General features: G+C 43.8%; 1 protein-coding gene across 2 annotated transcripts in view; it reads left to right on the forward strand.

Annotated features, from left to right (window-relative positions):
* Window positions 1-997: 997 nt before the first annotated feature.
* The window catches only part of PRELID2 (PRELI domain containing 2), a 108,023-nt gene continuing 83,218 nt past the window's right edge, over window positions 998-25,802 (forward strand). Inside the window, exon 1 of one of the 2 annotated variants that reach the window (XM_075601039.1) lies at window positions 998-1,396. In XM_075601039.1, the coding sequence (XP_075457154.1) occupies window positions 1,322-1,396 (75 nt within the window). In that variant the 5' untranslated portion in view covers window positions 998-1,321. The remainder of the gene's footprint in view (window positions 1,397-25,802) is intronic. The other variant, XM_075601040.1, reaches the window with a different exon arrangement.

Below are 25,802 nucleotides of genomic sequence, written 5' to 3' on the forward strand. Positions count from 1 at the left end.
GTAGTGATTCATTTCTTATGAAAAACATGTACCTAAACAACTATAGGTGTAAGCAGTCATCCAGATGCTCTATCAGAGTACAGTAGGATAATCGCTCTCTCCACACACATCAGCATAAATTAATGCAGATAAAGGGTGATTTTACTATGCAGTATCACCGCTTATTTTTTCTTTAAAAATCCAGAGTACTTTTTATTTACAGCCTTAGATTTCCACTTTCATTTTAACGATTTTTTTTTTTTAGAAAGACTTTTCCATTTTAATAGAATAAATATTATAGAATAATTCGTAAAATGAAGGCCAAAAGCTTTTACCGCAATATATATCACATTTGGATGTATTTTCTTTTACTTGGGCACAGCACCACAACTTTTTAAAACACTTGCAACCATTGAAAATATCTGCTGTAGCAAACGAGGATTATAGGGGCAGATACATCTCCACATTAGAGGCGAAAAACAGCGCTAGCACGCAATAACGCCTGCTACATCTCTATATGCTAAAGATGCTCGAAAAAGTCTCTATGTTTTGTAAATAAGATTAGAATAAACTCTACTCCTACATCTAATGCTGCGGTCCCGCTGGCGCTGACCGCACTCATGCTTGAGAGCGGTGACGTCATCAGCTCTCCAAGCATGAGTGCCGGGTGTCCTCGCTATTTCGGAAGTAAGCGCGGAGGGGCATTGCGGGCAAATTGAGCGTGCTCGAAAGTTAAATTTTTTTGTTTACCGAAGCGCCAAGCGATGGTGAGCGTGTGTGCCCGCGCGCACAGTGTGAGCGTGGATGTGACGATCCACATTGACTAAGGTAAGAGCGCCAAGTGCTCAGTGCCAGCGGGGACCCAGCCTAATCTGGCCCCTTTGGAGCCCTGCTTGAAGAGCCCTGTGGACATTGTGTGATGTCTGCAGCAGTCACTGTGTGCTCAGTGCTCTGGGTAACATGTTCGCAGCCCCAGTGCAGTGACAGCAGTCTGTTTGCGAGGCTTGCAGCAGGCGCTGGCTGCTGTGGGCAGTGACTGGAGAGTGCGTGCACATTGCTGGGCTCAGAGTGATGATGACTGTGTGGGACTTGTACACTCCCATGTGCTGCAGCCTGAGTGTCAGCGTTTCTGCTCGTGACCAATAAAGTTATTCAGAGGGAGGGTTTCAAAAAGCATGGCGCCTTAGGGGAAGAGAGGAAGATGTGAAGGGGGTGAGGGGAGAAAGGAGGAAGAGGGGAAAAAAACAAGAAAGGAGCGAGAAGGGAAAGCAGGGTGAGGAAAAAAAGGGGAGGGAGAGAGAAAGGAGGGGGGGTCGCTGCGTGGGTTGCAGAGGAGGGCAGTATGGGGATCACGGTGGAGGTCAGGAAGGTTTATCCGTATCCCTTCCAGCATGTGGTGACCAGCTACATTAACAAGGTGAGTGACTACTAAAGGGCAAATGTGAACGGCTGCCCCCTTCCAATATATACAATGAATGACTTGCTGGCCCTCCTCTTGTGTACAATGAATGACTTGCTGGCCCTCCTCTTGTGTACAATGAATGACCTGCTGGCCCTCCCCTTGTGTACAATGAATGACCCGCTGATCCCTCCCCTTGGGTACAATGAATGACCTGCTGATCCCTCCGCTTGTGTACAATGAATGGCCTGCTGGCCCTCCCCTTGTGTACAATGAATGACCCGCTGATCCCTCCGCTTGGGTACAATGAATGACCTGCTGACCCCTCTCCATATTTACCAATGAATGTCCTGTTTACCCCTCCACTTATATACGAGTCACCTGCTGACCCCTCTTCCTGTATGAGTTCTGTATAGGAGTGACCTGGTTACTCCTAAGTCCTATGTATAAGTGCCTTGCTGACCCCTGACATCTGTCTGTGATCAGCTTAATATATATATATATATATATATATATATATATATATTTATAGTGACTTTCTGTCCCTGTGTACAAAAATTACCTGCTCATCCTCACCCTATATACAGTGAGTGACCTGCTGACCCTATATGTTGTGTATGAACATTTCCATACAATCAGTTAGCTGATCTTTAAGGTGCAGCCCCACATAGTCGACCACTTATCAGATCTCTTGTTTATTAAATGTTAGTGACTGACCCATGAAAAAAAACCTCTCAGAAATACAAACAGTTTAACCATTGCAAGCAGTTTCCCTTGTAACCAGATGCTTAGTAGTGTCTTTGTCATCTTCCTGTTTTTTTTTCCTTCTTGGTAAGTAAGTCTGCGTCCCCACGGCCGCTGACTGGGCTTGGCGATTTTTAAATCTTTCTGGCCACGCTAACGTGGCACGTGCACGTACCCTTGCGGGTGCTTGCCGAGACAGATTAAATTGAGTTTGAGGTGCGCCAGTCAGTTAGGCCACGCCCCCCCACGCACGCACAGAAAAATTTGCCAGACACCCTGCGTTCATGCTTGGAGAGTTGGTGACAACACCACTCTCAGCGGCACGGTGGACGCAGCCTAATTATTCGTAGCAGATTACTGCAGGACAAAAAAGTGAATTGTGAAACCGAGGAATAGAGAGCTCCCATTCAAATCGAAAACGTGTGTTGAAGAATACAAAAGTAAAATGTTCAAGTCAATAGGCTGTAAAGTGTCTTGCGGAGAAATATCGCTTAATAAATATTGGGCTTCATTTTTATAAAGAAACCACTAATACACGTATAACAAATAAGACAAACAGCACCACCTAAATCGATCGTTGCGCCCAATAGGGCTAATATAGATAAGGTGCAGGAAAACAAGGAGTCCGCACCAACTCCAAAAGGGTAATATTCATTCGCGAAAAAATGGCAACCCCGCACTCAAAAACACTTTAGTCAGAAATACTTCAAATAGTATATTTTACTGATGCTCATAAAAATTAGTATAAAAGTGAAATACTGTGCAATTAAAGCATACAGATAACAAAGCAAACAAGCATGGTGTGAACATAAGACAAATGAACAGGGGGGAAAAAAGGACCACATCTAAAGAAAAAATAGCACAAAAATATTCAAAAACGTGTCAAGGGGGGCCCAGTATTGCACCGTATTTCACTTTTATACTAATTTTTATGAGCATCAGTGAAATATATTATTATTTGAAGTATTTCTGACTAAAGCATTTTTGAGTGCGGGGTTGCCATTTTTTTCCCAATAATACTAATAATGTATGTTGTATCACATTTGTATGTCTGCTAAATGGATATACCCCTTTAAAGCTGAAGACCAAGCAATATCCTACATGTTTTTTTTTTATTTTTTTATTTTTTCAATCCGTTCTGTACTATGAGAAAATACTTGCAGCATTAAAAAAAAAACTGTGACATTTTTTTAATGTATTATAATGTAACAAGCATTTTTTGTTTCTATCGCAACAATGTACAAAGTCGCATCCCCTTCCTCTTCTGAAACAGGCTCTGAAACACCCATTTTGAGCCCTGCTCTCTCTAGCAGTGCACCAATTGTAGATAGGGACTGCCTGGTCACATGATCTTCTCCACAGAACTTTGCATCTTAGTTCCTCTTCTGCTGCACTGACAGCCATTTAGTGAACCACTGAGCCGAATCTTCACCGATCGGCAACTTGGCTAATTACTTATTGTATTGATGCACATGTAACGATGTTTTCCCCACCCTCTGGGAGATTCTGCCATTACATGGTGTGTAGTGCTGACTACCTGTTGGCTCACAGGATGCCGAGTTGTCCGCCGGTGGTAGTAGGGACGTCTGGACAGGCTTCTGGGGTACATTACTTGTCTTTATCTCTTCTGGTACAGCGCCTCCATCTGCTGCAGGCTCCAGTAGTATGAAGACAATCTCCTGCATAAGAACTACTCCTCTCCCCCCAGACAGATTGCACACAAGGCAGGAGTATATTAACTGGAACCTTTTTTTCCTTCTGCATACACCACACAATACTCTGTCTGCACGGTACAACTAGCAGGACTTCAACCTCAGGGTGGTCCCTGGACATCCGACTCTGGGGCTTGAGGCCTGCAGAGCCAGTCCTATCTCTTCCCTGACTCCATAATAGAGCCAGGGAAAAGGTATCACTCCACTCCCCAAAGGGAGTGGACAGTAGGTGCCAATGCCAGCTACACCCCTGTACCTGTCTCTTTCAAGGGAAGAGACACACATTACATTTAGTTGTGCAGCCTCTTAAGTACAGAGGGGGAAGGTACAAGGTCTGAGCCAAGGCAAATTGGGTAGAACACAGGCCCTGCCCCACCACCTCCCCTGTCACTCAAGGAAGCTGCACTTCTGTGGGGAAACCCAGGATTGGTCCAGACACTGCCTGCACTGTTACCAGGGCTTACATGTCAGGGACAGCAGACTTGTAGCCAAAACCAGGCAGGCAACACACATTAAAGAGAGAGAGGGGGAAGGCAGCTTGGACTACTGCTTTAAATGAATATTTTAGTGTGCTCTTGCATCTGCTATAGTTCATTGAAGACGTTTGAGCAGGATCACTCTTTTTTATTTATTTTTTTTGCCCCTTAGGGCGGAGTTTCATAATGGGCCACAGTTATTTGTTTTTATTTTGAAAGCATTCTTTTTGGCTACTATGTGCAACCTTAATACAAAGACAATAGGCTAGCAGTAACACATTGCTGGCTGCTTGTGCAGAACTACCTGTGTGTGTGCTAATGTTGAACTTAATACAGTATTGCATATATCATCCACGCTGGCTTTACCCAAAGTCTGGCAAACATCCAATACACGGCACTGGCAGCAAAGAACGAGAAATATCGAAGAGTACTAAAAAATAAAACCTGAAAATCAGAGGGGAAAAAATGACTGCAAGGCATTTCCGCCTAAATATTCCATAAATGATTTGAGAGATGGTGTTTCATCGCATAACTTGTATAGCGTAAACCGTTTGCTGCTGTAGTGCCTTTTGAGTACTGTGAATCTCATGTATGCTGGCATAGCAGGGGTTGTAAAGTTCATTGTATACATAACTAAAGTGAGCTCTTCAGTATGAGTGTAGACTAGAGGTTTAGATGTTGTAATATTGCTACTAAGACATTCTATGTTTACATGGTTGTGTTTTTTTTTTTTTTTTTTTAAATGCTTGGGAGGAAAAATCCTGACTGCCAGAAAATAATCCTTTACATGTCCAAGGTTGGACATCCTTTTTAGAAAGTAAAGGTAAACATGAATACACCAAATAAGTAAACATGGGAAGGATATTGATCCAGCGAGAAACATGATCGCCATTATTTGGAGTCCGGAAGGAATGTTATGCAATGGGTATTGGGGGAGGGGGTTTGTGGGAGCATGGCAGACTGTATAGGGGGTTTGTTGAGCAGGGGGAGGGAGTTTTGTCAGGGGCAAGACACGCACTGACTGAGAGACACAAGGGGTTAAGAGTAGTCCCTGGTTGTGCAAGGGGTTAAGAGGCAGATCTAGGAGGAGATAAGAATAGAGATGCAGTGGTGGTGATCTTCTGGTCCTTGCTGTCAAGGGAGAGGAGCTGTCTTCTTGTTACAGCTAAACACAAACAAAGGAAATCGCAAAATCTCCCAAAGATCCCTCTTTGATTGCACTCCAGGGCTTCTATGTTATATAGGGGTTAATTACTCCCAGACAAAATGGTCTAAATGGCTAATTTAAGTACACAAAGTAACCGCTCCCAACACTGTAGGAGGACAGTTGCCACTAAAAGCCTACAAATGGCCAAAATAATACAACTTTATTTCAACAAGAATAACGACGCATACACAATTAATATTCTAAAATGGTTAAAAGGGTGATAGTATTACACCAACGGGGAAACAATGGGCAATCCCTAAGTATTAGATAGTAATGTGCCTCAGAGTGAATACTAGATCATCCTGTTTGTAATAAGAGACCCCTAGAAGCATAGCTCAGATGTACCTAAATAATCCTGTATATGTTCACAGAGTGACCACTCATATCCTCAACTGTCTATATAGCAGGATAGCACCCAGATATCAGTGTCTGGCAATATGACTATTCTCACACTGATGGTGAAGTGGTTAACAGGATCCAGTCCTATCACACATGGACCCAGGTAATTCTGTACATCCAACAGAACACAATCTCCACTCCAGGTATAAAAGTCATCAATTACTGTTGATATTAAACATAAGCACATAATCATGGGTAAGGCTAATGCCCCGCTCCCTCCGTCAGCGCTCCCGCACTGCAGACAGGCGGGGCGCTGACATACACAGACCGCGATATGCGGTCTGTAGGGAGCGGGAGGTGGGCGGGCGTGGGAGGGAGTGGGAGGCTTGAGCGGTAGGGGGGGCGTGGCTTGAGCGGAGGGACCCGCTACTCTTCCCCCCCCCCCCCTCCCTCCCTCCACGGGCTCGGGCTGGAGCTGCTGATTGAAGTAATCACAAGCAACACACACACTCATACACACACGCAGGCTCACACACACACACACACACGCAGGCAGGCACTCCACACTCCTCCCCACTCCCCGAAGCCTCTCCTCCTCCCGAAGCCTCCCCTCCTCATTGGCTCACAGCCACACCACGTGACGCGTCGAAGCTAGGGATTACAATTCTCTTGTATCCCCTAGCGGCTGACACGTCACAGCGTGTAGTGAGCTGTGCAGCCAGGGGGTACCGGGACTGGCTTGGGAGGATTCCCCTGCTGGTGGGGAAAGCCCATGCAGCCACCCGCGCCGCCGGGCGCAGCGGGTCACAGCCCTAAGGCATTAAGTATTAAACCCAGCAATGTATATATGCACAATAAACACACAGCAGTGTCGCCTAGGTAAATACCATATGATTCCACCATCACAACCTTCCAGTAAATATAATTTAGTTGTATAATCTCATGATTCCAGCGTCACAACAGTCTAGTGCACATAGAAATTGATTATGTATACTGTTTTAGAATATTCATTGTGTATGCGTTGTTGTTCTTGTTGAAATAAAGTTTTATTATTTTGGCCATTTGTAGGCTTTTAGTGGCAACCGTCCTCCTACAGTGTTGGGAGCGGTTACTTTGTGTACTTAAATTAGCCATTTAGACCATTTTATCTGGGAGTAATTAACCCCTATATAACATAGCTGCCCCGGAGTGCAATCAAAGAGGGATCTTTTGGGAAATTTTTGCGATTTACTTTGTATTTAAGTGTAGAATTATCATCCCTTTTGCACTGGCTGTGTTTTGATCTATTTTCACAGCATAAATACTTGGTGAGCGGTCTACCACAAGTTGTGTTAAACTTTTTGTTACAGCTGTTTACAGCTTCCAGACGCTCCCCTCCTCATCTCTTCCTGTTGCTCTGACGCTGTGTCCAGGGTTGGTGCGAGCGTTCGTACTGCGTCGCCCACGCCTGTAGCAGGAGATATTTGTGGCCTAGGGGTAGACGCGACAAGGTGGTGTGCCGGAGGTGTGACCGTGGCGTCCCGGAGCTGGTTCGCCCTCATTGGGCGAACCGCTCATGTGATCCGGCTGTCACGCGACAAATTTTATTTGTTTTCTTGCGCATCGTGAGAGCCGGTGCTCTGCATTGCGCGGTCGCACGCTCTGTGGCCTGCGTAAGAGGCATGGCATTTTGTTTGCGCGCTCACGCTCACCCTGTACGCGGCCTGATGCAGACAGCAGCGCGGCTGGAAGATAGGGAGGAGCGTATGACCGCTCTGTGAGACACACACACACACTCAATCACAGTGCAGCTCTGTCAGTCAGCTTATACAGTACAGGCATACCCCGCATTAACATACGCAATGGGACCGGAGCATGTATGTAAAGCGAAAATGTACTTAAAGTGAAGCACTACCTTTTTCCCACTTATCGATGCATATACTGTACTGCAATCATCATATACGTGCATAACTGATGTAAATAACACATTTGTAACAGGCTCTATAGTCTCCCCGCTTGCACACAGCTTCGTTACAGGTAGGGAGCTGGTATTGCTGTTCAGGACGTGCTGACCGGCGCATGCGTGAGTTGCCGTTTGCCTATTGGGCGATATGTACTTACTCGTGAGTGTACTTAAAGTGAGTGTCCTTAAACTGGGGTATGCCTGTACAGCTTTAAGGTGCCAGAGGTAACCTTTTAGGCTCAGGTTTTTCCGTGTCTGTTATACTTTTACCAGTCTTCCAGAGTTCCTTCTAAAACAAAAGAAATACTGAGAGGCCCATATCTGTCTCAGTAATAAACAGCATGAAGGTGCCTCCTCACAGTAGTGCCCTCAGAAGGATATTTATTAAACTGCGGTGGTGTTGGTCGGGGGAAGGGGGAGTGGGGAGAGAGAGACTATTGCACATTGACTTCAGTGGGAGTTTCTATGTGATATTGCCATTATGGACACTATCTCCATTTAATGAATAATGAATAACTCCACAGAGATTTACAATGTAAGTGAAAGGTTTGTATTGATACAATACAAGGAAACAAGCAGCTAGCATAAACATTAGGAGATAAGGAGACGGGAACATTTATAGTATTGACTGTGTAAGGATGAATAGGGGTAATAATAACTTCAGGGGCTACGTCAATGCTTTGTTTCTTTTTAGAAAACCGTTTATTGGGAAGATGCTGAACAAATGCTGCTGTATTTTCATAGGATCAGGAAAGGGATTCTACTTGGGAAGGGACTTTCTATATACTACAGGTGCCGATTCTGTAGATTGAAGGAGCTGTGAAAAGCTTCTGTTTCTCACCCCCTGGCTAAAAATGTTACGGTCTAGGACATTTAGTCATGGCCGCTTTGCTGCGACTAAATGGCTGCCGGCGCTTTGCTGCCACTCTGCTGCTGCCACTAAGGTGAGTAAACTCCCTACCCTAAGCCCTTACCCTAAAACCCCTACCTAAACTCTAAAACCCTTACCGTAACCAATAATCAAACTTGCCTTCGAAGCGGCAGACAACGGAAGTTCCAGCACCGAATCGGCTGCAGCAGAGGCTCCGTCTGCGCAAAGCGGTGGCGGCCATTTGGTCAGGGCGAAACGGCCGCGTCCAAATGATCCTTTCTGAAAATGTTAGGCCTGTTTTTCCTCCAAATGATCTACATATCTAATTTTACTTGTAGAGATTTAGACTGTTTTAAATCTATAGAAAAATATCAATAACGGCAAATGGTGATGTGTAGCATAGAGCTGGCAATTAATGGCACTATGCAATATTTATTCAGTCTGTCTATTTTATGATGCAAGTCTTTTTCAACATTGTTGGATAATCCTGTTGTAAGTATTCTCAAGCCAATGGTGATCCTGAAGACTTTGAAGCTGGTCTGCCGAATGCCTCAACCAGTTCTTTCCTATGTTAAGTGACTCGTACAGTACATCATTGTCGATTGCTGTGTGTTGGAGACTCCTGTTTAGATTCATGTTCGTAGTCTAAATAGTTACGGATATATGGTGCGTGATGGACATTTTAGAATTTATGCCCATAGGATTATAAACATTGTCGGACATGTCTTTGTCTCTCTTTCTCTCCTATCGTCTTCCATACTCCTCCTCTATCCCTCTCACTCTCTATCCTTCTCCAGCCAACAAAAATGTCAAGCAATTCGTAAAAACGAGTGATACATTTTCAAACAATTGAACCGTTGAAGTTGACTAAAGTTTAGTGAACTGCTAATTTTGCAATACAGGGTAATACGTTATGTATGTCCATTGAGCCATTCAAGCGCCAAAATCCCCTATGCAGTATTATAACTTGCAGAAAAGCATTTGCACGTTTGGTAATGTGAGAAATCATTATTAGGAACATCTAAACCTGTAATTGGAATTTAGTTGAATATGGCCCAATTTTTATTCAAAGGTGCTATCTCACATAGCTGACTAGAAAACATTTGTTGTACCAATGTAATTGGCTTCCCTAAAGACACCTAAGGCCGAGTCCATAGGACAGGCCGCGCTGAGCCGTGTGGACGCTCAGCGCTGAGCCCCTGCATCCTCAATGAGGATGCCTTGAGAGGGGACTCACGCGAGCGTCCGCAGGCGTGCTGAGGCTTTGGAATTTTCAGCCGAAAGCCAAGCTGTTTTTCAGCGCGCTGTCGGCTGAAAACATCCAATCAGCCTGAAGCAGCGTCAACGTCACGGCGCCGTGACGTCGGCGCCGTGACGTTGACGTCAGTGCATCGCGGGCGATTGGCCCAGCGACGTCACTGCCCCGCCTCCAACCCCCGGCTCCCTTCGCGCACGCTGGCTCGCCAGCAAGTCCATGGAATCGCGCAGATTTCAGCAGGCGAGCCTCAGCGTCAGCGTGGCTCGGAACTCCTCACCCCTCCTATGGCCCCAGCCTAAGAATGCTACTTACAAACATGTGGCTGCTTTTTTTAGTTTTTAGGTAGACATTAATTACTAGTAGATAATTTGATTTTAGGGGTCTCTGAATGTGGAAGTGTTTTCTTTAACCTTATCCCAACCTGTCCTTATCCGTGAGCCAGTAAAGATAAGTGAGGGGTGGGGGGGGGGGGGGGGGAAAGAGTGCTGTGATTGCAAGCTATTACTGAAGACACATTGACATCACACAACAGTAGCCAGAGGAAATAAAACCTGTCTCAAGACTTGCTCACCTTGTGTACATCGGTAAAAAATACCCTTAAAGCAGCAGTAAGCATTTTTATTAAAAAAACAAAACAAAAGTTTTTGTTTTTACTACAGGATTGAAGCAATCCTGTAAAGAAGAATAAAAAAAAGTGAAACCCATATTGCAGTTTTAAACATGTATCTGGCATTATTACACTTTGATCCTAGGAGTGATTTTCCTCTTTTAAGGGTTTCACAACCTTCAGAATACTGGGTTAACAATAAAACCCTGCTGAGTGCATCTACAACGTTTTAAGTGGTTAAAGACCCTTACCTATGATATTTTGCGTTTTATAATGTCCCCTTAGTGAGCCTTCCACATTTCTTTTCATAAACCTGCTTCCAGTATTTGAATGCATCTATATTAAAACAGTCACGCCACAGAGCAAATATCTCCGCAGTCAGCGCTTGGGAGTGTATGTCATGTAGCAGTCCATAAAAGATGAGAGCTTCACCTTGAAGGCTGGGCAATAAATCCAGCTCTTTCGAGTCTAACAAGCTCTATAACACTGAGCAAGAAGCTGCAGCTAGAATCCTAAGTGTGGATGTTTGATGCTCTGGCTTTATTCCTCTCTAGTGAAAATGTATTAGTTAGCATGTACAATACTGGGATCCGTTGGGCTCTATGTATCAAGGCAAAAAACATTGAGCACTGACACATGGCAATTTTTAAATGATTTGTTCTGACGACATAACAAAAGTAGCAGTTAAAGGAATTAGTATGTTGACTAATGGGTAAATTCGATATATTCCAATGCAGTCTATTTATTTCTTTTTACACCCAAAAATCACTATTCACTTCAATGGAAATTTTCTGCTGAAACGGCTAATTTGGTGCATTAACCCCAAAAGGCCCAGATTCACCAACTGGGGATAAGCTATGAGCCAACGTATGTCTCATTTTACCTTTTGGCTTGGTACTGCTTAGTAAATATATACTAATGTGCAGGAACAGACCTCATGCGCACGCAGGTTAGCCAAAATAGTAGGTCTGTCCAGTATTCAACGGTAAGATATATGGAAGCGCGAGGAGGTTTATGGGCGGTTTTCACTTTACCTTCAATGTTTACATTAGAGAGTAGTGGGTATCTCCTCCTTGATTTATCAGTCTGTCTGTTTACAGTATGTAATAGAGTACTGTTTATATGTCTAAATCAGGAGTAACCAACCCTTTTATGTCCAAGGTCACGCTTGAGACTTCAGGAGAGAGTGGTGGCACCAACCAATTAACGCAGAAAATACTTACCAGGGGGGGAGGCCTCCAGTGCCGAGCTGGTCCCACTTGCGGATATAAGTTGGGCCTGACTTCTGGCACAATAGAGCGGCACGGAGCAGCTGTCCGTAGGTCGCGGGCACCCACAAAAGGCTTGGTGGGCACCATGGTGCTCGTGTGCACCCTTGGTCTAACTTAACTAAAGAAAGTAGCAATAAAATGGGAATATGTAACTTTGGTAAATGGGACCAAAAACATTGTGCAGAAAGATAAAGGATTTTATGTAGTTTAAAGTTCAAGTAGCCCTATTGGGACTGGAGAAATGTAGATTTGTTGTGATGCCTTTAAAGTAGGGGTGCGCAAACTTCTTGTCTGCGCACTCCTACCTGCTGCCATCCACCCCCTTACCTTTTTCTTCAGTGTTTTCTGATGTCACAACGTCATGAGACCCAGCGGCATCATTTCAGGGCGCATCGCCAGAAGCTCGGGAGACGATTTACAGAAACCTCTAGCGCTGCTCTGGAATTTAAATGTTGTGGGGAAGAGCACGGGACCTCTGTCGGCTATATATCTTAACCTAATATCCAGCCTTCCTGCCTCTCTCCTGTCTCTCCTACAATCTATCCTAAACGCTGCTGATAGAATCAATTTACTCTTTCATAAATCTGTCTCCGCGCTGATATCCCTCTCCTGGCTTCCAATCAAATTCTGTATTACTCACAAAATTCTCCTCACTTTTTAAGGCTATACACTCTTCTGCCCCTCCTACTTCTCAGCCCTAATTTCTCGCTAGACACCTGCCCGACTCTTGCGCTCTGCTCATGAATGTCTTCTGTCTACCACTTTGGCGTCTAAAACCCTCTCCCATCTAATACCTTAGTCGCTGCCCCACACCTGGAATGCCCTTCCCTTCAATATCTGACTAGCACCCTCTCTATCCACCTTTTAAGACCCATCTTAAAACACACCTTTTTAACAAAGCATATGAGTAGCTCTGCTTGCTGATACTATACACCTCATACATTTACCTTGACTCCTTGCAGACTCACTTACCAGAAAACCCTCCTACTGTCTCTCTGTTATTCCCACTTTCCACTTAGATTGCAAGCTCTTTGGGGCAGGGACTCCTTTTTCTAATGTTGCTTTTATCTCAAGCACTTATTCTCATTATGTGTTCTATCATTATGTCTTGTGTATTACTCCTGTGAAGTGCTATGTACATGGATAGCGCTACATACAATACATAGATACAATACTGTACATACAAGTGTCTGAGAGGTTACAACAATACTCCAGAGCCCAGTGTTGTTTTCAGGTTACCATGGTAATCTAAAAAAAAAGATTGACTTAATCTACTTTTTTGAATCCCTAAAATAACTGGTTTCCCCCCCCCCCCCTCTCCCCAAGTTGGAGGACTTGATCAAGATACCAACATTATTAGAGTTCAACTCCTATAGACTTCTGGGGGGAGGGGGGTTGTGGCCTTAAAAGCAGAAAGAGGAGGCTTAAAAGAGCTGTTACCTTTTACTGAAGAGGGTTTCTGACAACATCACATTTTCATGAGCTGACCATGTTAAAGGAGCTTGCCATTCTTCGCCCCCCCGAATCCCCCCAACCACGTTTTTAAAAATGATTTTTTTTAAAATAAAGGTTGTGGCAGAAAAGGTGTTACCTGTACTTTTTATAGAAACGCCAACACAAGTAAAAATAGAATGCAGAACTGCTCCTTTAAAATGTAGGACTAGGGCTCACTTTATGAAATGATTTTGGACATCTTGCGATCAATGTAGCAGTGATTATTTGTAACTAATACTGAAGGCAAGAATCTTTTGTAAGTGCTATAAACTTACAGTACTCAAATGCAATCTTGGCATTGTTCTGTTAGTTCTGCTATTCAGTTGTATTCTAAAAATGCTTTGTGAACAGAGCAAATTCAGTTACTGTACTGAGTTGGCCCTCTTTCCATTGTTATGAATTGTAGACAATGAGAAGCAGAATGGGCGTATCCAATTAGTTTGAGATACAGTAGTTAGAAAAATCATGAGCTGTAAATAGTGTGTTAAACAAATACATAATTTGAAGTTTTGGTATTATGGGATTAGAAAGGGAGATGTGCAAATTGTGGATGTTGAAAATGTTTCGAATGTCACTATCTTGATGACTTGAATGCATGAACTCTACACACACACTAATTATAACTGATTCCAAGTTTTACAGTTCTCCCCCCTCCTCTCCCTAACTATAGAATTTATTTATAAAATATTTTACCAGGAAGTAATACATTGAGAGTTACCTCTCTTTTCAAGTATGTCGTGGGCACAGAGTTAAGAGAAATACATGGTTACCAATACAGTTAAATAAATGAACAGGGTATACATTATATACAAGACATTGCATGCACAGTTAAAGAAAATATATATTATAGGCGAATGAAACAGTTACAGACCAGATTAAAATGTGTGACAGCCTTAGATTTGAAAGAACTTAAACTGGTGGTGGATGTGAGAGTCTCTGGTAGGTTGTTCCAGTTTTGGGGTGCATGGTATAGCTTGTTAATCACACAAAGCAAGGCCTAATTCAGCAAACCGTGCCTGCATTGCTTACAAAATAAGTGTCAATTTCTTTGCCAGCCAACTACTTAATAAAGAAATTCGAGAACTTGTAATAGGTCCAATATTTCCTGAATATGAGGCAGTTCCCAGGGTTATGCAAGCCAAATAAGGATTCTCGCATGACATTTTCAGACGGTTTCCCTATTCCTGGGTTCCACATGATAGAGAAAAACAGTCACCCGGGTAGTTTCCTTTATGGTGAGCCCATTAGTGAAGAGGACTATGGAATGTACAGTATATTTATTCCTAAGGCTGCGCTTAGTGACGCAACGCCGCTTCAAAACAAATGCATTGAATCTGTAGCAGGCGCGACAGAGAGACGTGAATCTCTGTAGTCAGTAGAATTTGATTTTTACAGAGACGGTCTCCTCATGTGACAGGCTGTAACCAATCAGATAGCTTCTGATGCAGGGAGAGGATGTGTGGTGTGGTGTGTGTGTGTGTGTAGGGCCGCCAACAGAAATCATGGGGCCCAGGACAAATGAAAGGAGCAGCCCCCAACCCATAGCGCACCTACCGCGGAAATATTTTTTTAGCACGTAACTTTTGCTTAATCCCACAATACATATAAAAATACCCCCCACCCCCAATACATCTATAAGTATCCCCCAAATACATCTACAAATATACCCCAACCCCCCCATACATATATAAAATACACCCCCCATACATATATAAAATACACCCCCAATACATATATAAAAATCAGGCTTACGTTGGTGATGATCTCCGGTCGGGCTGGTGGCTGCAGGGGGGGGTGGGGTGGCGGGGGCCTGGTGGCTGCAGGGGGGGTGGGGGTAGTGGCGGGGGCCTGGTGGCTGCAGGGGGGGCGGCAGCTGGCGGGACTGCGGGGGTCTGGTGGGTGGCAGGACTGCGGTTACTGCCGGCCCTGCCCCGCTGCAGGCACCTGTCAGTCCCACAATGGCTGCTCATGCGCGCGCCGGGCCTCCCTCTCACGCCGGCTCGCCGGAAGCTTAGCCCACCGGGTGCAGCGTTTTATTTATTTTGGCCAGGGACGCCAACACCGACAGACACCCGTGTGTGTGTGTGTGTGTGTTGAAACACACTATATGAACAACTTTAAAATAGTAAATTGTCCCGTAATTTAAAGTAAAAGTACTGTAAATTCAGCATACAAACAGAAATTACAACTCCTCTCCATTTCAGCCTTCCCCCTTGCTCTTGTCCCTGTCCCTCTGCCTTCCGTTTCTCCCCTTGTAGCAAGAGACGTCTCCCAAACTCAAATTACAACTTTTGCTTGGGCTACGGAGACGTGAGACATCATCCGTAGCCGTAGCCGGCACTATAAGCGCAGCCTTATATTGGTAACTTCCACTGATGTCGGAATTACTTATTATTCAACTGACGTGTTGTATTATTTTTCTTTTACATAGTTGCATAGTAGATGAGGTTGAAAAAAGACATGCGTCCATCAAATATGCTACATTTAGACGACAGATACTTTATCTTATATCCGTACTTGCAGTATATTGATCCAGAGAAAGGCAAAGAAAAAACCAAGTGACATGATATCTCTTTCCCTTCCTGACTCCAAGAATTAGCAATCAGATTACTCCCTCGATCAACATCCTTCCCGTGTTTACTTATAAATATACTTTATACTTTTATAAATATAAGTATATTTACTTTGATATATCCCTTTTCCTTTCTAAAAAGATGTCCAACTTGTTTTTTTTTTTTTAAAGATATCTATTGTATCTGCTGTCAGTCTCCATGGGTACTGAATGCCACATTTTAACTGCCCTTACATTTCCTTTGTTGCTGGTGAAATCTCCTTTCCTCCAACCTTAAGGCTGTGTCTATACTTACTCAGACGGAACGGAGGGGAGGCGCACCCACGCTGCGCGATCACATGTATCGTCCTCTTTGAGGTTGCCTATAGATGGCGCCAGCGCGCACATCAGACAGAGCTCAGAACGGCGCGAAATTCAAGAAGACAGAGACAACTGATTTTTTGCGCGATGGCATCGGGATGTGAGGTAGGAAAGTGATGTCCCCACCAGAACGTCATTGACACGCCTCCAAATTTTTATTGCCACGCCCCCAAATTGCGCCCGCTGCATACCCTGCAAAGCCATAAAAACGCTCAGGCTTTAGCAAGAGTATTGCAGTGTGTGTGCGCCTCCCCTCCGTTCCGCTCTGTCTGCCTGAGTATAGACGTAGCCTAAGGGATAAACCAGAGTCCTTTGTACTTCCCTCGGGATGAATAGTTCTTTTGAAAGCTCCTTGTATTGTCCCCGAATATATTTGTATATGTGACGGTGAGGGGGTAACCAGGCTCACAATAAAGGTTTAAGCCTGTTTGGAACCCCAATACATGGAGAGGTAACCAGAGTGTCAGCTCTTGAGCCCAGTGTTTGTACATGCATAATCTGTAATGTGTGGGAATAAAGTATTTTATGTGTTTTTACCTTTCCAGGAGTGCCAGCAAGCAGAGATTGCTGTGGTATGAGTTTCAAGGGGGGGGGAGGGGTTGCGGAGAAAGTATAGTCAGAATGTCCCTCTGTAGCCGGGGTCCAGAGTTGCTGGATATCCATAAATGTACCTGGGAATTATGAGTAGGCACATTGTCCCGGCAATATCTCCCCTTGAAATCGTTTTCACGACTCACCACTAGGGGTTCCCTGCTTGAGCACGGACCAGAAAGGTAAAAGGGACATAGGGATGTGAGGTGTCCCTGAAACAGTCAAGGGATCCCTAGGTTAATAGGAATGACCAGTAAATGCCCAGGTCACCCAGAACCGGTCGGTATAGGGGTTCTGAGGTGCTCCAACCATACATATAAGGTTGTGAGGGGATTCTTAGAATCCATACTAAGTCTAGGCAATTGTGTGTGGTGAATATGGCTAGTGAAAAATAAAGTGCAGCCTTTTATTTTATTTCCCATACCAGAAAGACTTGGGTTTTTAAAGTGTATATTTTATTAACAAAGGGTGTTAAGTACACACATGCTTTGAGCTAGAACTTTCAGAACCTGTTCTGACAGGCCACTGGGTCTACCAACTTGGTGCCAGTAGGTCTGACAGGACATCGGAGATGAAAGCCACAGAGGATGTCTGAGGTGTCAAGACCATTTGGGCAGGAGGGAAGAGCTCATTACCCAAGTCCTGAGATGAATGGAAGTTCTCCGAATTTCTATTTGCCCTACCAGACTTGGAGGAGCCCAACCCAGCATGTGGTTTCTGAATAGCAAGTGGCTGAGGTGGCAACCTTGCACATGCCCTTGGCAGATTCAGCACCCCCACTTGCCCGGCTTCACAAGACAAGCATCGCTCCGATTGGCTGGTTAGGAAACACCCATGCCCGGATTGGCTGCAGGGTTTTGTGAATGAAACTCAGAAGTATTATAAACAAACCCCTTAGCCAATCAGATCTGTAGATTCTAAGCACCCAGTCCAGCAAATAAATTAAAGTTCTCTGGAGAGAGGGCAGCGGTGGCGTCTGGAATTGCAGGCTGATTTCAGTTCCAGGACATTTCAGGCTAGGTCCCTGTCAGGGTAAGCTTTGGATTTAGAAACGCCTGCACCTAGGAAAGTATAGTTTTCACCTCCAGGCCCCCAGTAAGCGTGTCTTTTCTTATGTAGTTTGTGTAACATTGTGTGTCTGCCTTTTCCTGTGAATAAATTTACAATTTATTTCATTTACCTGTTTCTCAATGTATGATCCTGGTAAAAAGGTGTAAATGCCTGGTCTCCGTGACAGTATATTGTTATCATATCTGCTCTCAGACACCTTTTTCTAATGTAAATAAATCTACTTTAGTTAGCCTCTCATAAATTAGATAGTAATCCCCCTTTTTTTTTCTCCAATATCTGTTGGATGTGGTTTAACTATAGTCCTTTATCCCATGGTACAATACTATTAAAAGTAGTGTCTTTCTAGTCGTACATACTGTATCCCCAACTACAAGGCCATTTCAAATTAAAGTATCAATACAAGTGGGGTTTGTTCTGGTCTTATTCGGTGCAGGGCAGCTAGTGTCATCTGCCCATTTGCATTGGAAAACCTGGCAGAAGATGCGTTGTAGTCAGTTAATCTCATAATCGACAAACCAAGGCAACCGTGATTGTTTTTCTTTAGCAGGCTTTTTTATTTTCCAGCAACACAATTTTAACGTGCTCTGGATACGAGGCAGTAGATGGCTGAGAGGAGGTAGTACTATACCGTTCAAGTTGCTGTTGGCTTGCAAGAGGTTATCTGTTTTCTATAGCTGGCTGCTTTAAGCTGTTGGCATTGTGTTTTGTGTTCTTTTGTTAGCGAGAAATTACTATCTTAAAGGATCTGGTCACTGAGGCGGAAGAACCCATTGCTACCACAGTGGAAACTTAATGAATCACTTTATCGTGCTATTACCAAAACTTGCTACATGTGTTAACAAGATAAAATTGTAAGTTCCTTGCACATTGTGCCACTACAGTGCTGCATTGTTACAAAGAAATGACATACAGATATTACTGTTAATCCCTTCCTCTCTAGGAACAGTTCTATAATTGCACAGTGAGAATTTAACCAGTGCAGAGTAGATAAACCGTCAACACCACCGGCTTCAGATTATGCTGACAAAAGTATATTGGAACCATAATTGCTTACAAAATGTGAAGTCTTTTTGCAGTCATTTCCCGCTTGGTTGAAATGCTAGAAGTAAATGGTCGCATGCATGTAAATAAGGTAGTTTTGCACGATTTGTGGCCAACGTCTTTTTTTACTTTCCAATTCTGATAATCTTCAGCAGAGTGGACATTGTATGTTAGGCTGAGGCCCCGGTAACTCCGCTGCAACGCGCGCCCGCGAGATTTACGGCGTGTGCAGCCGATTCCCTGGTCTGCAGCTCAATGCAGGAAGAGAGACCGGGGGGGCGTGGCGGGGGAGTGACGGGGCGCGGCCATGACGTCACCCGGCAGGTTCGCCCTCATTGGCGGGCGCTGCAGTAGGCAGCGGGGTCAAGGCCTAAGGTCCCATATAGGCTGCTGAAATATTTTTTTGTGTGTTTATTTTAAAATTACAAGGTTTTTTTTTTTTTCATTAGGATCAGTTTGTAATAAAACATTTGAGACTATCTAATCATTATTGCTAAGTATCAGTACGAATGCTTGGATAGGCTTGTTGACAGAACATTTCCATAATGTATTTGTTAACATTTGCTGGCTTCCAAGCCAAAAAAAATCTTATTTCAGTTTTACTCTAATCTGAAACATAGCTAAAGAATGGAAATTCATAGTAACAAAAGTCTATCACGTAGGCATTTAAATTATTGTAGAAGGATGTATAAACAACGCACAGTACACTGCAGGATCCCTAACCACATGCATCATTTGGGTAACTGCTGAGTAATTCATATTTGGTGGGAGTACAATCCTTTTTTTAAGATCTAGTTTACTTTTTAGTCATACGAAACAAATTGGTAGGGCTAATGATAAGGACATTTTATACCATAAATGACAGCAGTAACTTGGCTGTGCTAACATGCTTAATCGCATTATCCCTCCCAACCATGCCGTCTCCTATCAAGTACTTAATTTTCCCTACATGGTACAAACATTTTGGAAATACCTACAACAGGCGTACTTTCTATCGCATGATCCCATAACTTTGCAATTGTAATGTAACAATATGGCAGAAACTACATTTCATGTTTGTAATGCTTTTAGAATGTTGGTAAAACCACATACAAAACCTTATTGCCTTGTTTTTGGGGGCTCTAGTGAATCATTGCTCACAACACTTACTGCACAATGCATTCTTCCTGCGTCTTGACCATAAGCAGCCTTTATCCCTTTGAAAAGGGCTGCCGTGTCCAATGACAGGCACGATCCAGAGGTAGGAGCTCTAACACTACCAGCGGACTATAAACTTGGGACTAGTGCACAAAAAAAAAAAAAAATATATATATATATATATATTCAAAAAATAAATAGACGATACCGTTCAGTGGCTAAAGAAATGCTTTTATTTGTGCGAGCTTTCGAGATACACTGATCTCTTCTTCCGGCGATGTTACAATGAATGAAGCAAGCAAAGGGTATACTTTAAAAACAGTGTCTCTTGGAATGTTCTCTGTGCTTGTCCCTCCCCGTGTGTGGATGTGATTTATGGGTAGAGGCTATATCCCCTGATGAAATCCGTCAATCGGAAGAAACGCGTACACGTAGGGCACGTGGTTTCAAGGAGCTACGTTTGGTGGAATAGCTCGTGCGTTTGCTGCCAGGAGAGGGAGGACGCTCCCTGAGCCACACACGGCATCTAATGCTGGAACAGACTGTATACCTGAATTTCTGGAGGGACATCTGACTGTGATGCACCGGTAGCAGTGAGGTCTGATGTACTGAAGTAAACATTTGGCGAGCAGCTACTTGTTGGCGCATGGGTTTACCTATACAATGCTTAATTTGCATTGACAAATTGTGAGTGTGCATTTGTCTTGTGATTTTTTTATTAAAATTTTGTTACCAGATTTTACACATGGATCGGGCGCTTTTTGTCTTGTTTCTCATATATATATATATATATATATATATATATATATATATATATATATATATATATATATATATATATATATATATATATATATATATATATATATATATATATTCTACATGTAGCCCTGGTAAGATTATGGGCTATATTTCTATCCTCCTCCTGTACAGTAATCCCTCATAAGGGCAGGTTTGCCAGTATTTATCATGGGTTTTCCCCACCTCAAGCACTTGCCCTGAAATGGTGAAGGTAGGTCACCTGACCCTGTGTCCAATCAAGAGACACAGGGGCGGGGCCTGCTGAAATCATAAAGAGCAGTGCACTTCCTATTTAGCAGAAGTCTAGAGTGGAGTGAGAAGGAGTTGTAGTTCTAGTTATTAGAGTGGCGAAGAAGGTGAGAACCCGAGGAGCAGAGCTGATGGATAGGTGGATCAAGTATCTCTCATCCTGCCTAGGGGTGAGGGAAGAGCTAGCCCCACTCTGGGTGCCCCTGAGGCCCAGAGTGGAGGCAGGGGCATCCTAAGGGAGTACAGCTGGCAGCTTGTTCCTATGTGATACCCGTCTGTATGCGGTGGAGAGAGAGAGACAAAGAGCTGCTGCTATTAGAAAGAGACTTGTGTGGAGACTGGAATCTCTCATCCCTGGGAGGGGATTCTGCAGTAGGGATTCCGCCCCGTATCCCTGGGGCCTACTACAGATGGAGGCACTGCACCATTAGGAGAACGAAGGCATCCACCCCAGAAACCTGTCCTGTTGTCCCCCATGTCATCGCGGGAGACTCAGGCCCTCCTGTTGCCAGCAGGTACGCACCACATTCAGACACGTAGCCAGACCAAGAAACACCCTAGGGTACCCGACATGAGATTGGGTGGGGGTACATGGACTACATACATTATACAGCTCAAAAGTACGGTACATTACTGAGACAGTGGAACACAAGGGAAGAGTCAGAAATGGTGTGAGAGAGTGATCTGGGAGAAAAGAGTTACCTGGTATGGGGATGGGTTTTGTGTTTATGGTAGACGGGACATTCTTGTGATGGGTAGGTCTTTTGGTCAACTGATTCAAGTTGACATGCTCATTAATACAGCCACACTCCTTACCCTTTGAGCTACTGTTGAGCTCAGGAGAGAGGTGTGGAATGCAATGAGCACATTGTCATGGTAGACCAGGTCTTTTAACACAATTTATATTTAAGGGATCAGTCACAGGGCAAAACAAGGCAGTGAAATAAAATGAGGTTTATTTTGGATAAGACCTCGGAAACACACATTAATACAAAAATATACACACTTACGGGGTCTAGGGAATGAGTTCTACCTTTCCTAGGTGCAGAGAACCACTTCAAATGGGTTCAAATGGGTTTCCCCTGTCTGATATCCTGAAGCAGAGATGCAGAGTGCTGCACACAGCAGCCACTCTGACATGTACCTCGAACTGGTCACAGTCCAACTCTACACTCCTTCCCAGAGTGTCTCTCAGATGGTCTCCATACACTTTCCCAGAGATGAACAAGTGCTCTGATCAGCAGTGTTCCTTATATACCCCTTGGTGGCTATCCTTATACATTGAGCAATGATAGGCAGCCAAGAGAAACAGTGCCTTGTGCTCAGACCTGGTAACTGATTCTATTAACTAGTGCCCTCCCTTTGTTCTGTTTCTATCTTTTCTCTAGAACAGTTCGGTGAAATGGATTGCTTAATCTTTCTCCATTAAAATGACAGGCACATAACGTAATTTCCATTTGCAGGGCTAACATGTTAACTTCATCACCCAGTATCTAAGCTGGGGGGAATTGCTGAAACAGGAAAAAATACAGACATAAGGTAATTATGTAAAAGACAGGACTTAGAATTACTGCTAGCCCAAATCACATCACAGAACAATGTTGATGCACTGGGAGATTGCATTTGCAGGGAATAAAGAATACAGGCTTTGAAATACGTTCCTTGTTCTCCCCCAGATATTAAATTACATTTGGCTGAAATAAGCCTTACATAGCTGGCCAAGTTACATGGATTTAGGGGTAAATAGCTGTGATTTCTCTGTATTAGGTCCCACAGCTACCCCTACCATTACACACATTATCATTAAATGGCTGAGATTGGGTAGGCTCTGATCCGTGACAGCAATGCCAGTCCAACCCTGCAAGTTGAGCGATTTAGAAGTTGAGGGGGGCAAAAAAGGTCCCCCAGAACAAGGGAGACAGTTAAGCGGCCTCTTCTTAGTTCTATTATATAGTAACGCTGCCATTGGATATATAAATGATATACTGTACTTCTATCTTCCCACAAACTGAGTTTCACCATGCCTTAAGTCAGCGGTGCGCAAAGTGGGGGTGCAACATTTTTCTGGGGGGCGTGGCGTTGCAGGGGCCCCGCGCTCATCCCCCAAGGCATTAAATGACGGGGGATCGCGTGAGGCCTCTGCAACGCTATACTTGCCTTGTCTCTGCAGGCGTCAGGACTCGTGTCCATGGCAACGCGGTGTCAAATGACGCCGCGTGGTCATGTGACGTCACACATCGCGGGTCACGTTATGTCACATGACCTGACACCGCGCAAGGTAAGGGGGGCGCGCACCACCGGAGGTGAAGAGCAGAGGGGGGCAGCAAAAAAAGTTTGCGCGCCCCTGCCTTAAGTGTTTTTTTTGTGCACTGTATTCCACAATACTTTGCAATTAACCGTAACTAACAGCTTAGTTTTTGGTATTTACAGTAGAGAGACTGTTAGTACATTCGGATGCTGTAATTATTGGGAATGATAATGTTCCTTGGGGATGGACCTCTGTTCTCTATATAGACACTTTAGAGGCTTGTTGTATATTTGCCGAAGTTAAACGAACGCTCGGCCATTTTTGGCCGCAAATCTCCATAAACAGCCACTTTGGCAGATATACAATTATTTGCTTAGACTTTTGTAAATATATACTTCTGTCTTGCTTTTGTCTTTTGGCAAGATTTAGTCATAAACATTTGTTAACATTGGTATAAATTCGGGATGTACAAAAAAAAATGGGGGCAAAGCAAATCTGAGGTAATTTGGTGACAATGGTGCCTTGTCAATGAACGTGGAATGAAGGAAAACGTGTTGTGAAAAATTTAACGAGCCAAATTTGAAGACCGTTGCACAATTCTGCTTTAATGGTCATTACAAAGGTACCTTAGTGGGAACACAGTGTTTTTGTGTTAATATGTTCTCATTTACACAGTTAGAAACAGGGCCCAGTGTTTCATGTCATACCCTTTTTCTCCAAGGGTGTTCCCTATGTTGTTACCGTGTTCTCAAACTCGCAAATATAAAAATTGGCAAAGAAAATAAACATTTGCTGTTGGTGAGCATTGCGTTGCATAACAGCGCAAATGCTAGCAGGCGCCACCAGCTCTGCATATTCCCACCATAACTATGCTGTTGGTGGTAAAAAAAAAGTGCTGTTTTGCAAATGGTCATTAGGTGACGCTGTATCCATTTAAAAGCCCATATGAGATGAGTGCCAGAACTGTTGTTATGGAAACATTTGTTTTTTGGTGAAGGATTCCATTTTGTGTTTTTAACAGAGTATGTTTGCATATAAATGAGATTTCAACAATGTTCATGTTTGCTTTGGAAATTGAAGCCCCGTTGGCTAAGATTCTGAAGTCCTACAATCACTTTATTCTACATTGAATGTTTTACTTTTCAAATTTAATAGATCCGTTTCCTTGATTTTATTATACACAATTTACACTATACATTAATGAAATAAAGAGGGTACTCCCTTAATTCTAGGAGGCAGTTGGAAGTAATCCAGTATTTAATATATGGGGTCTCAGTGAGAGATGTAGTGTAGGTGGTCATTCACTAAAGTGCAATAGCCATCCTTATACAGCTGTTCTAGTTAATGGCTCTCTGTGAATAATTGCTTGTGTACTTTAGCCTTCATAATTTCAAGTTTTCACAGCAGCAGTGGCTGTCTCATTCTCAAGTAACTACCTGTATTTGAAACGGATTTGTTTGATGCCTTAGGTTTTGTCCCCGCTGGCGCGGAGCGCGCTCATGCTTGTAGAGCTCTCCAAGCATGAGCGCCGGGTGTCCTTTAAATTTTCGCAAGCGCACGCGGGGGGGAGGGGGTGGACGCTGCAGGGGAAGCTGAGTGCGCAAGAAAGTTGAACAAATTTGTTTACCCGAGCGCCGGTGAGCGTGTGTGCCCGCGCATCGCGTGAGCAGGGACATGTGTGTGTGTGTGTGTGTGTATATATGCATGTATGTATGTCACCTCGTCAAGCACCGCCCGCTCGGCGAGCTCAGCGGGGACGCAGCCTAAGATAAAACCTGTCATATTTATTATTTAGGTTAGGCTAAAGCCATTCTTATTCACTTCAGCCCAATAACAAATAGAGGAGCTACTGTTAAAGACCCTTCTGTTAGTAAGTCATACTAAGGACACATAGCAGATCGCCAGGCACTGTCAAATGTTATCATGGTACAGCTCGACCCCATTATAACGCAATCCGTTACAACTCTACTCCGCTTATAACGAGATGCAGGCGTGGGTCCCAATCTTTGTATTTATGAATACTTTACAACACGATTATTTCTATCTTAAATACTTTATTGTGCAAATCATACAATTGTACATTATTTCTAACACGATCCGCGTATGATGCGATTCTTTGGACCCCAAGCACAGCGTTTATAAGGGGGCTGGGCTGTATTAATTTAATCCCATTATCTAATAGTGTCATACCGCAGTTCATACTGTATGGCCTTCGACAATGAAAACTGATTATCAAAACTTAGTCTTTCGTGCAGCTTGTTTCTGTTTGTTACTGAAGAGCCCCCTAGAGCTAAAGACTTTTCAAAAGTGTTAAATTAGTTACGTTGGCACATGACCTTGGGCCGCGATTATAGTGAACGCGACGGCGCGTGCGACTGGCAAACAAAGTGCAGCAGTTGATGCTGGATGGCCATAGTGCGCACAAGCGTTGGC

This window comes from Ascaphus truei, chromosome 5 (assembly GCF_040206685.1).
Source record: "Ascaphus truei isolate aAscTru1 chromosome 5, aAscTru1.hap1, whole genome shotgun sequence".
Lineage (NCBI taxonomy): Eukaryota > Metazoa > Chordata > Amphibia > Anura > Ascaphidae > Ascaphus > Ascaphus truei.